Here is a 12,547-nt window from a genome sequence, read left to right on the forward strand (position 1 = left end):
AATTAAACTTGTGACTGTAATGGAATATTTCCCACATTTACATGCGTAGTGATGCTAAATGTGGACTAAGAAAACAAATATTCACTCATACAAATACTAGAAATACTGTTTTCCATACCCAGCCTACTGGGTAAAAGCGTTATCACTGGATATTTCTTCTGTTCTGTTCTGTTCTGATGTTGATTTAGGAAATTTGGAACAATAGGGGGAAATGTATCACTATACACTGGTCACAACACAATAAACATTTCTGCAATTTCTAAGGTGAAAGGGGATGCCCAGATGCTTTTCTCATATTTATACTGCTGTCAAACCAGATGTCCCCTATCCTATAGTTGTCTGTCTGATTATCCCTGCCTAAGTGTAGAATCTACATTTGCCCCTATTAAAATTCATTTTGTTTCGTTTGGGCCCAGTTCTCCAAACTGTTAAGGTCATCTGTCTTCAGCGGCATCTGTCTTCAGCATCATCTATCTTCAGCGGCATTAGCTACCCCTCCCAGTTTGGAGTCCTCCACAAATTGTACGAGTATCTCCTCAATTCCTTCATAAAGAGAATCCTGCACTTGTCCCTTTCATCCAGGATAATGAAGAACCATCGGTGAACACTTTTGGGGTCGTGCCAGTCAACCAGCTACAAATCCACTTAATAGCAACCTCATCTAGCATGACTAAAGCCTTTGAACTCCAGAAGCTGTAAGTGATTATTCCAGTCTAATTTACCCAAGCTGAAATGTCTGCTAACAGCAACTATTAGATTCAAGAGCTGGGGGGGGGGGGGATCTACCATTCCACTCTCTAAAAACTTCCATTCATGGCATATAAGGCTGTCCCTTTCTCCTTCTGTGCATCACTCTTGTCAGCCTTGCCTTCCTCCTTCACTCTTGAACTATGCAGAAAGTCAGCCAGGGCACTTGAGGACATCTGGGAGCAGCCTGAGAAGTTTCAGCTGGAAAACTGGTGCAGAAGATGTGCCTCTGGAGTGTTTCCTGGCATAGGCTGGTGTCAAAGCTCTCCCCTGTGGAAAGAGGTCTGAGTGCACCCTTAAAGTCAAAGCCACAGCTCTAAGGAATGGTTTGGCAGCAACCTAGCTCTACCAGCATCACTAAATATTAGGTTACACTTCCCTCTGATATTTGCCTAGGGTTTCATACTATTCTTTAGCAAGAAATAATAGGTGCAAATTGTCCATCATTTTCAAGTCCTGCAGAAATGCATCAGTCTCAGATAAAAATAGAATGCATCTCTACATAACCTTGAAAACAAATGCTCTGGGGATTGTGAGTAAATGTCATGTAAATCATTGCTTTTTTGCCACAAGCTCTTGGCAAAAGAGTTGGTTGTTCTGCACCCCATGAAAAAAAGAATGCAAATCAGAGTGCAATAGGTGCCCTATGACAGCATCACTTCTCAATTTCATGGATAATAAAGCATGTGCTATCCAAAAGTTAAAGACTACAGCCTTTTCAGACTGTGTATCTGGAAGAATGGAAGACCAAGGGTGCAACTATCAAAGAGCGGAGCGTTTTCCACTCCCAGTTATACTCTACATAGTTTGCTCATCAATTGAGGCTGTTGTTGGGATGTCGTTGAATGCTTTCATTGCTGTAGTGAATTGCATTGATGGGATGAGAAATGGACACCTGAAATCCATTGATAAAATCTTGACTGCTTTTGGTGTCTCCAGATGTTTCTACATGTGCTTGATAGTTATCAAGATTTTCTGGATAGCATTCTTTCCTTCGATACTTGAAGAAACAAGTTTATACCAAACATACAAAGCTACAACGTGGTTTCTAAATTGTACCAACCTCTGCTTCACTGCCTGCCTGTGTACATTTTACTGTGCAAAGATTGCTAACTTCCAGCACTACATTTTCTTCCTCCTGAAGACGAGAATCTCCAGATTGGTACCCTGGATGCTTCTGGCTTCTTTGCTTGGATCATTGGCAACTACGTCACCTTTCTTCAAAGAAATTTACATCTTTACATGCCAAAACAATAGTAGTTTTGATATATTAGGAAATGTCACGCTTGAAGGCTTTACAGTAGAAACAGATTTGGTTCCTTTGTTTCTGTGGTGTGGTCTGGGATTCACAGTGGCTTTCTTCATCTCAACCACATCAACTTTTCTCTTACTCTTTTCTCTGTGGAGACACACCCAGCAGATGCAGAACAGTTCAGCCAGTTTCAGCAGCCCAAGCATGGCTGCCCATTTTCAGGCTGTGAAAATAATCATTTCTCTCTTGGTCATAAATGTCATTAATTTTGTGTCTTTGATGGTCCTTCTGTCCAATATATTTCCAGACAGCAGTCTTGCAAGCCGGTTTTGCGCCATCATTCTAAATGCATGCCCTTCCGCGCAATCTAGCCTCTTGATTTGGGGAAATCCTAAACTGGAAAGGGAATTCGGTAGAGTTGTGCATTATATCAGGCACATGTTCTTATTTGGAAAAGGTGTGATGAGAGATGCATTCTGTCTTCCATCAAAAATGATTGGAAGCGTGAGCTGCATCCCAAACACCCATTCATATTCGTGTAATCCAGAAGTGAGACAAGTGACACATGAGGAACTGCATTAAATTAAAATCCTGTGGACGGAGAAGATGATAAAGCAGTTTTGTTGATTGACTGAGCCTGTATTCTAGCCTGATTTGCCTGCTGTGTACTTAAAAAAATCTTGAAAATAAAATTGTGTCCCTATAGAATAAAATGATAGTGGAGTCTTTCGATGAAGTAGTGAGCCAACTGAATCTTTCTGTGTAGAGACAGATTCTTGAACTATGCATAACCTTTCCACTACAGTATAGAATGAGTGAAAATATGCATTACAATTAGCCTATTAAAGAAAACACCAATCATTATGATGGACTGGATGAAAGGGCAAGAAAATTAAGAATATTTGTGTCTGTATGAGGGAGCCTGCCAGGAGCAGAGAGTCAATCTTGTCTGAAAACCTTGGGCCCTCTTGCATAGAAGTTCTTCTTTCGTCCACAGATGTGCAGAGGATAATGGACTTTTAGTCAGTGGCACTCTACTCATGTGAAATCACACACATTCCTGAATAAGTGCTGTGCAAGTCTTCCTTTGATGAAAGCAAAAAGCCCCAAGTAGTCAAAGTGTTATGAGCTGCCACTGACTAGAATATGGGGTCGCACCTATTTAAGCTACTTTGCCACTGTTTCTCCCAGGCTTTGTAATACATACTTCTGCAGTAGCAAGTATATATATTACTAACTTTTGGAATAACATTTTGAGAAAACTGTTTTTCAGAGAATAATTCTTCAGATTATAATGAAAAGAATTCTTCATCTTAACTGGATCATTTAAAAAAAATGACAATTCAATTTACAATTAAAGAACAAATTTAAGAATAACATTCAATAAATAAATATATTGGGGGCTGCTAGGGGCGCATTGGAAGATGGCCGACAATACCATCTCTCCAGCTCACACGAGGTAATTAAGAGGCTAATATGGGAGTAATTAGCCTCCCATGGTTTTCCCAGGGAATTGGGAAAACACTGCCCTCGCCTGTGGCTGCCAATAAATCACTCCCGAGTTCGAAAGAAGGAGGGGGTGAGGGCACTAGGTGCACAGCTCTCGTGTGGGGTTTTTTTTCGCTCTCCCGGACGCCATCTCTGATCGCATGACCTGGTTGCGGGAGCTCAAAATAAACAATTAGAGACCCTTTCTTGAGTGAAGAAAGGGAGTTAATTAAAGTGACCTCTGTGAAGCTGAGCGATGGGCTGGATTCAACAGGAAAATAAATCAAGAAGAAGATACATCAAAGATGTCGGTATGTCGGAACGGGACGGAAAGGGGGGGGAACTTTTCTTTTTTTCTCTATGTGATTACCTAACAACCCCCCCCCAAAGAAGAACCATTGCAACAATTGATAATAAGCAGGATGCTTATGAACTGTGTGTGGAAATGAATTATTAACCAAAGGATTTGTTTGTGGAAGATCTGGAAAGCAATGGAAGGCCTTTGGAATGGCGCAGTTGTAAAAAGAGATTCACCATGACAGTTGCAGGATTGACGATCAAGAGGGGGAGGAAGCCGTGGCTTTGTTATTATATTGGACTCTGTGTCTGACCTGGCAGAACCCCCTGAAAAGATCGAGGTGGGAGTGACAAGCCTGCGAAGATTAATGAGCAGACGCTAAGCCTGTTTTCTATGGAAGTGCTGGAATGGCGTCTGCTGTGTGAATATGACCTTTGGATTAATGCGAAAACACATACAGGACTATAACAATGTTTGTTTTCAACTCACTTGTGGAGTCTATCAGAGGTTACAAAGAAAGGAAAAATATACGATAACAACAAGAAGAGATGAGGAAATAATAGAGAGAGGAATGGACAGAACTGTGAATACTAATTGGATAGAACTATGAACATCAAAGCAGCAGCAATAAAGATGATTGGATCCCTTTCGGAGCTCAAAGCATGGGTACCCCCACAAAAAATTTAAAATTCGGTTTTGTAATTTGGAATTAATGTGATTTGATTGGTCTGTTAATAAAAATTATTTTTAAAAAAACCAATAAATAAATATATTGGGCTGGAGCCAAATAAGTTGTTGAGGTAACAGAAGCCAGTGCAATGACCCCCCCCCGTCTCTTCACATGCCTCTGCACCCTCCTCAAATTGGCTCAGAACCATTGGGAGAACCCCCGAAAAGTGTGTGGCCATGTGGAGTAGCGGTGAGAGTATTGGACTAAGACCTAGGAGACCACGGTCCAAACCCCTGATCAGACATGAAAGTCAGTGGGTGACCTTGGGCCAGTCACTTTCTCTCACAGGGTTGCTGTGAGGATAAAATGATGAGGAATACCCAAGAGGCCCATGTGTGCCACCCTGAGCTCTGGGAGGAAAGGTGGAATGAATAAATAAATATATAAAATAGTGTGAGGAGGGAGAGGAAAGAGGAGAAAACATTCCTTCTAGAAAGCAGAAATGCTTGTGCTTCTGGAACAGTCACCTTAGCACAGAGGTTGTCAACCTGTTTTGGGTCCACAGCTCCCTTGACCAACTACATTCTTTCTGCAGCACCCCTGTGGGGCGCAGGACGGAGCCCAGTTACCGGCATGTCCCCCCTTGCCTGCAGAACTGGCAGCCCCTCAACCCTTTTCGAACACCCTCCCTTGTGGAGTGTTCCCTCTCCTTGGGAGTCCTCTGGGCAGCCGCTGCTGCTGCCCCTGGTCTTTGGGTGCCCCCCTGCCCCAAAGAGAGGCACCATTCGCCTGGGGAGCTTATAGCCAGGGCTGCTGCAATAAACAGCTGTGCAAGCCTTTGAGAATCAGAGAGGCGAGAGGGCATCAGAGGAGGGAGGGACAGAAAGAGGGACAGAGGGTCTACCTCTCCTTCAAATCAGAATCAGTGAGGGCTGTGAAGGTCCTGTGTGAGTGCCTGGAGGCAGCTGGTGGATGGAAGGTGGCTAACGGATTGAGGTTGAATCCTGACAAGACAGAAGTCCTGTTTTGGGGGGACAGGAGGCGGGTGGGTGTGGAGGACTCCCTGGTCCTGAATGGGGTAACTATGCCCCTGAAGGACCAGGTGTGCAGTCTGGGAGTCATTTTGGACTCACAGCTGTCCATGGAGGCACAGGTTAATTCTGTGTCCAGGGCAGCTGTCTACCAGCTCCACCTGGTATGCAGGATGAGACCCTACCTGCCCACAGACTGTCTCGCCAGAGTGGTGCATGCTCTAGTTATCTCCCGCATGACTCTACCTTTGAAGGTGACCTGGAAACTACAACTACAGTAATCCAGAATGTGGCAGCTAGATTGGTGACTGGGAGCGGCCGCTGGGACCATATAACACTGGTCCTGAAAGACCTACATTGACTTCCTAGTACATTTCCGAGCACAATTCAAAGTGTTGGTTCTGACCTTTAAAGCCCTAAATGGCCTCAGCCCAGCATACCACCTCCATCGTTCTGCCTGGACACTGAGGTCCAGCTCCAAGGGCCTTCTGGTGGTTCCCTCACTGCAAGAAGTGAGGTTACAGGGAACCAGGCAGAGGGCCTTCTCGGTAGTGGCGCCTGCCCTGTGCAACCCCCCCCCCATCAGATGTCAAGGGAGAAAAAAACTATGACTTTTAGAAGACATCTGAAGGCAACCATGTATCAAGACGTTTTTAATGCTTGATGTTTTAGTATGTTCTTATATATGCTGTGAGCTGCCAAAAGTGGCTGGGGAAATATTATATTATATTATATTATATTATATTATATTATATTATATTATATTATATTATATTATTAATATTATATTAAAGGCGCCCCAGGGTGCCATGGCATACTGGTTGAAAACCACTGTCTTAGCATGATGTAGGATTCCACACTTTAATTTAAGCTTCAATCCACTGTTACTTATTATTTCTATTTATATTTCTGAATATTTATAAACTGCCCTCTCATGAAAATAACATCACTAAAACATCGTAACACTATAAGATTATAAAACGAAGAGAAATGACCAACATTGAATCAAATTAATTATCCTAAAATGCTTGGTGGAAAAAGAACATTTTCAGCAGGTGACAAAAGGTTAGAATGGCAGCTTCCTGTTTGGCTTCCAGAGGAAGTCTTCCAAAGGTGCCACCAGCTGACCTGCCTGTTGGTGTAAAAACGAAGGGCTCGTCCACACTTCCCTTTCTCCAAGGAAAACCCATGACATAGCGCTGAATTGGAACAAACGGCCAGGGGTTTTTCCGCAGATAGCTGTTGGTTCCGAATGAGTGCTGAAGAGTGGGTTTTCAGGGGAAAGAGGCCGGGCCAAGGCCACAGGGCTTGGACAGGTGGGAAACCGCTCAGACACTTGCTGCTTTCTAGGCACAGGGCAGCAAAAGATGAGCCCTAATAGAAGTCAGGAGGCCTTCTCTCAAGGATCCCAGGGATCCGATACACCATTCTGGATGGTGCATAAGGGACATGGGAGTCCTTCAGGTTAAGACTTTTAAAAGCAACCCTTTAATGAGGCAGTTTCATTCTTTTGCTTTTCTGTCATTTTTCTTTCCTCCCCTTCTATATTGCCAATGGAAGGGATCCCCCCTGCCCCCCAGTGGAGCAGAAATGAAATTGAAGAAGAATAGGAGGAAGGAATCCTTTGTTTAGAAAGACTTCCCCCATTGTCTCACTGCAGCTCTGAGGGAAAGGGTCTACTTCTTGAAACTCCTAGGTCACATCCACAACATACATTTTAATCACATTTAAAGCAAAAGGCTAAAGAATCAAGGAAACCAAGCTACGATTTCCAGTAACCTTAGCAAACTGTGGTTCCAAGGATTGTTTAGGGGAAGTCAAGTGTGTCCAGAATATATCTAAATGATGTATCAAAATGTCCACAAACTTTTGAATATATTTGCTACCAAACTAATTCAGATGGTGAGTCCAATATCAGTTTAATGGTAGCAGGGAATTAAGAAGATTGACTTATTCATATATATTTTCAAAACAACAACAAAAACAATTTTAAACTGTGTGAAGCATAGCAAGATAAGTTTTTGTTTATTATAGCATCTGGAACTCCAACCTTCAGGTTTCCACAGAGTTAATGAAACTCACCATGTTTCTCATATGGTTTTTAAATGCTGTTATCCATGGTACTTCGCTTTTCTACATAAGCATGCAAAACTGAGCATATGACACCATGCCTGTGAAAAGAATACTCTCCATATTTACATTTCTCAGAAACCTGGAGCTTCATTATGATGGATAGAACTCAGTGGGTTTGTTTTCTCTGGACAAGTCTGAAAGCTCAGTGGCTGTTCATCCAACTTCCATTTTCTAAGGATGTGGCATGAAGATTTTCCTCCTGAGTGGAAAAGCTGTTTTAAGGGATAACAGTTGTCAGGAGCTGGACTGAGGAGGAATGATGGGAGCCCACCCCCCTTTTTCTGAACCTTCCCAAGGGCAGGAGGACAGTATTGATTTAGAACAGTGGTTTGCAGAGGGACATAGTCCAGAGGGAAAAGCTGGGAAATACTGAGGGAGGAACAGCTAGAAGAGGAAACGCCAAGAGAGCTGGCAGATTCAGTGTCCTTGGACAGCATTCCTGACCCCCTTCGCCTAAGACCAGACGGGCTCTGAGAGTGATAGAACAGAGAGCTCAGCAGCAACAAGCTCAGATTACCGAACATAGGAGTGACGTAGATTAATGGGGACGGAGGGGTGAAACTTTACTAGGAGCAACGCCATTTTTTAGAGAGATATGCATTCCTTTGTCTCTTGCTGTGATCATTAAATAACTTATTTGGTAAGAACGCTCCTTTCGTTTTATCTGCTTGTTTGCTGCCACAGGGGGAGGGATCCAATCCCCCAAAGTCTGACAACAGTCCATTGTTGCAGTTTTCTAAATTTTGGGCATTGGCACAACCATTGCATTGCTCGTACTTGGAAGTCAAACTATAATTGGAGACACTTGGATTCAGAAAATAAAATATGGGCTGTTACAGCAATCTACATGTTTCTTGCAAAGCTATACAAATTGCACAAAGGTGATCTGATTCTGGACCTGCTTTACAAGCTCTAACCATGTCAATAATCCAGTGCTATACTCTGGTTTTCCGTTGTTCTGACCTCCGATTTGCTGTTTGCTTGAGCATTTCCACAGTGGGAAGGTTTGCAAACTTCAGTCCCTTCCTTTACATTCACCTCCTGGATTCTTTATCTCTGATCACCAGCATCTCTTTCTTCAGTGTGATTTATCCAGCAATGTGTTATCTCCTGTTGCTAGAATTCTAGGGTCCCAAATATAAAATAAATGTTCATAAATGTACATGGCAAACACATACATAAGTATATAAACCTTGTGTCTGGAACATCACCACCCCAGGCACCAACCTCTTGGCATCCTGCACCAGCCGCTCCGGTTTCACCTCTAATTTTTACTAGATATGCCCAGTAAATGGTTTGCATCGAACCAAAAGATGCTGTAAGCGCTGCTCAAAAAGGAAGGTGTCCGTGTCGCTTAGCTAAGGCAGCTGGGCTGCATCTATAGAGCTCTGCTCATTACTTACTCTAGGAGTTGGATCGTCGTCTTTCCCCACATGCTTTTTTGTGGGTTTCTTTTGTGTGTAGGCTTTATTTTTCAAAGTTTCTGCCTTTTTACACTCCCAATCTTCGTCCTCCAGGTCCAGCTGAGTCCCCTTTAATTTTGCTCTCTGACAGAACTCCCTACACTCTACCTCTGCCCTAGATGAAAGAGAAAGGATGGTCATCTTCACCAAATTCAACAAAACCTCTCAAGCCATCTGGAATTGATATGGCATATTTATTCAATAGGGGACGTGGGTAGCGCTGTGGGCTAAAGCCTAGGACTTGCCGATCAGAAGGTTAGCGGTTTGAATCCCCGCGCCGGGGTGAGCGCCCGTTGCTCGGTCCCTGCTCCTGCCAACCTAGCAGTTCGAAAGCACGTCAAAGTGCAAGTCGATAAATAGGTACCGCTCCGGCGGGAAGGTAAACGGCATTTCTGTGAACTGCTCTGGTTCGCCAGAAGCGGCTTAGTCATGCTGGCCACATGACCCGCAAGCTGTATGCCGGCTCCCTCGGCCAGTAAAGTGAGATGAGCACCACAGCACCAGAGTCAGCCATGATTGGACCTAATGGTCAGGGGTCCCTTTACCTTTACCTTTAATTTATTCAATAAAATATAATATTCTTAGTGTGCTGATTGGTTCTTTTCAATCAGTAACCTAAACCACTTATTTCTATATTACATTTTGTTTGTCCAGGACACCAATGGGTTGGGATCTACTTTTTGCTCTGGTGTGGACAAGCCCCTGGTTGGAGTGGGGGTGGACTTAAAATCCTTGATTCAGATCTAGGATGCCAGGAAGGGGAGGCAGGCCATTGCAGAGCTTATGTGAGGCCGGGGTGCGAGTCTTGCTCTTTACATGACAGCAGAGGTCCGGCAGGCCTGGGGGGGGGGGGCGCTGAAAGGAGTCCTGGCCAGGTTAGCTCTCCAAGGCCTGGGGCAAGCGTACCTGGCTGCCTCCCCCCCCCCCCCCGCAGGCCAGAGAGGCATAGTGGAGCCCACCAGGACAGCTGTGTGGATCAACAGCTGGCTTAACTATGGGCCAACCAGCCCTCATGGCAATGCACCCCCCCTATATGTTGCCTGGCCAGTCCGTCCTCCTGGCTGGCACCCCCAGGACTCCTTGACACTCGCCTTCAGCCGTGCACAGCCAGGGCAGCATTACTGAACTCCCCTGGGGGTCCTGAGGCACCTGCACAGGTTGTGGCACTGGAGCTTTGGAATATCCCTCCAGGGGGGATTTGGCTGCCTCTTTATTGCCACTCAAACACTGTTATTTTTAGAGCCTCGTCTTCTTAATCTGATTTTTATACTAATCCCTGCTTTAAATTGCATTCTTTTAACTTGATTTTTTAAAATAACAACTTTTTAATTTTGTTTTGAATGATGTAGTTTCTCTGCTCCACCAGCTGAGGAGTGGGATATAAATCTAGCTAATAATAATTGATTTATCTGTTAACAATTTGTTGATACTCACACCTCTAAGAACGTGACACAATCTTTGTGTCCGTAGATCTCTGCGATCCTCTTTGGTGTGTCCCCATAGAGATCTGCAGCATCAATAGGCGCATGCAGAGAATGAAGGGTTCTCAGCACTCCTAGTTTCCCTGATTCAGCCCCAAAATGAGCTGCAGTCCATCCTGCTTCAGTTCTCAAGCACAGGCGAGCACCATGATCCACAAGTAGTTTTATTATCTTTGAGTGCCCTGTAGAAATACAAGCATGGGAGCAAAGTGGGTGAAATGGATCACAGTGGAATTTCTTCATTATAGACAAGTTCCAGTTGCAGCCACCTGCTACCTGAGGCAAATCACAAAATAGTGTCCCCCTCCCTGCCAGGTAAGAAGGGTGAGGGAAGATGTACAACAGGAACAAGGGCGGAGGAGAAAATAAAGATCTCTATCAGGACCTGCTGCCCGTGGATCCTGCCACCCTTGCCTCGTGAGTGGGCCGGCCTCGGTTGCTGCAAATATGCCCAAGTCTCTGTGGCACCTTAAGGGGTGTGTGTGTGTGTAGTGTTAAATGGTGGCTACCCACATGCTGGCTCTCATCCACCATTCCTGGCCCTCAACCAGGCTGGCTGGGGCTGATGGGAGTTGGAGTCAAAGACCTGGAGGGCCACACGTTCCCCCCACCAGCCTTTAAAACGAACCGATTTATTGTAAGCTAAGCTAAGCTTTCATGGCTCAAAACCATTTCATCAAATGAACAAAGTGTAATGCTGTGTTGATGTGTAGACATGCGCATGAAAAGACAAGAATTGCAAGCAATGCTGTTAAATGGCCAAGATAGGCAACAGATGAGATTTGGGGCAATTCAGTAAATACAGTGACCATTTACAAAAGCAGTAATTGGTCATAGTGCAGTCATCTTAACACTGTTACGTTATTTCCTACTCCTAGTGGAAAAGGAAACCAACAACTCACATAAGGCCGATGTGAACAGAAACTAACCTCTCAATGAGCCGTCATTTGTCGCTTTTCAGGTCAGGTCAGCAGCAGAGAATCTTAGGAGACTGAAATGTTCTATTTGTTTCTGAATTCTGCTGTTTTCTTCTGTGAGATTAGTACCCTCTTTGTGAATGCAGTAGAAGAGATTTATTACTCACCTTTTGCTGCAGCCCAGTGCAGTGGTGTTCTGTCACTCCAATAAATATCTTTGCAATTTGGGTCACACAGCCCTGTCTTGAGAATCTCACCCACCAAGTCACAATTGCCCAATGCTACAGCTTCGTGGAGCTCTGTCATGCTGTTAAACATTAAGCTCTGTGCAAGACAAAACAAAAACAAAAAACTGAAAACCCAAATCCTGCATGATTTTGTACTTTTTTATCCAAATGAGACACAGTTATTAGTGGTACAGTGGTACCTTGGGTTACATATGCTTCAGGTTACAGACTCCGCTAACCCAGAAATAGTGCTTCAGGTTAAGAACTTTGCTTCAGGATGAGAACAGAAATCGTGCTCTGGTGGCGTGGCAGCAGCAGGAGGACCCATTAGTTAAAGTGGTGGTTCAGGTTAAGAACAGTTTCAGGTTAAGAACGGACCTCTGGAACGAATTAAATACTTAACCCAAGGTACCACTGTAGTAAGAAAGAAAATATTTACAGGCAGTCTTTGCTGAAAATGAATCACATGCCTACCGTCTGTGCTCATGCTCCAATCCTATGTCCCCTTGTTTGGGCTTAAGTCCCACTGACATTAGGAGAGAAAGACAACATGAGATTTTGCCCCTGCAATAAAGAAAGCAAAGTCTGTCTGCTGATGACAAAATCCCCCCCCCCCCTCTGTTGTTACTTACTCTCTATGGGAACTGGCTCCTCCCTTGTTAAAGCTGCAGAGCTTTAAAGGAGAAATCTTTACAGGAATGTTTTCAGCAGATGCATGTCACACAGGCTTAGGCATTGAATTTTAGACAGCCTGTGCAAATAAGGTAAAGGTTCAATATTGCACAATAAGAGAATTGGGTTGAAAGGTTTCGTGATGCTGCAGATTTATTAAATATTTTA

General features: G+C 44.1%; 1 protein-coding gene across 3 annotated transcripts; it reads right to left on the reverse strand.

Moving 5' to 3' along the window:
- Positions 1-7,485: 7,485 nt before the first annotated feature.
- ANKRD66 (ankyrin repeat domain 66) lies at positions 7,486-12,311 on the reverse strand. Of its 3 annotated transcripts, none has more exons than XM_083495096.1 (4): positions 12,182-12,311; positions 11,648-11,802; positions 10,517-10,745; positions 7,486-9,197 (listed from the first exon to the last, which is right to left on the reverse strand). In XM_083495096.1, the coding sequence occupies exons 1-4, from the start codon at positions 12,238-12,240 to the stop codon at positions 8,978-8,980; spliced, it is 663 nt and encodes a 220-aa protein (XP_083351222.1). In that variant the 5' UTR covers positions 12,241-12,311; the 3' UTR covers positions 7,486-8,977. The 3 variants fall into 3 exon arrangements, with proteins under 3 accessions (XP_083351222.1, XP_083351223.1, XP_083351224.1); XM_083495097.1 differs by having other exon boundaries at positions 12,147-12,311; XM_083495098.1 differs by lacking the exon at positions 12,182-12,311 and adding an exon at positions 11,908-11,976.
- Between the last annotated feature and the right edge of the window lie 236 nt (positions 12,312-12,547).

This window comes from Podarcis liolepis, assembly GCF_965112155.1.
Source record: "Podarcis liolepis genome assembly, chromosome: 3".
NCBI lineage: Eukaryota > Metazoa > Chordata > Lepidosauria > Squamata > Lacertidae > Podarcis > Podarcis liolepis.

Excerpts from the sequence above, each read along its gene's own strand:
- ANKRD66 (XM_083495096.1), bottom strand. The coding sequence starts at position 12,240 with ATGTCAGTGGGACTTAAGCCCAAACAAGGGGACATAGGATTGGAGCAT. Across the intron at positions 11,803-12,181 it reads TTGGAGCATGAGCACAGACG|CTTAATGTTTAACAGCATGA; the intron begins GTAGGCATGTGA and ends TCTTGCACAGAG. Across the intron at positions 10,746-11,647 it reads GCACTGGGCTGCAGCAAAAG|GGCACTCAAAGATAATAAAA; the intron begins GTGAGTAATAAA and ends GTATTTCTACAG.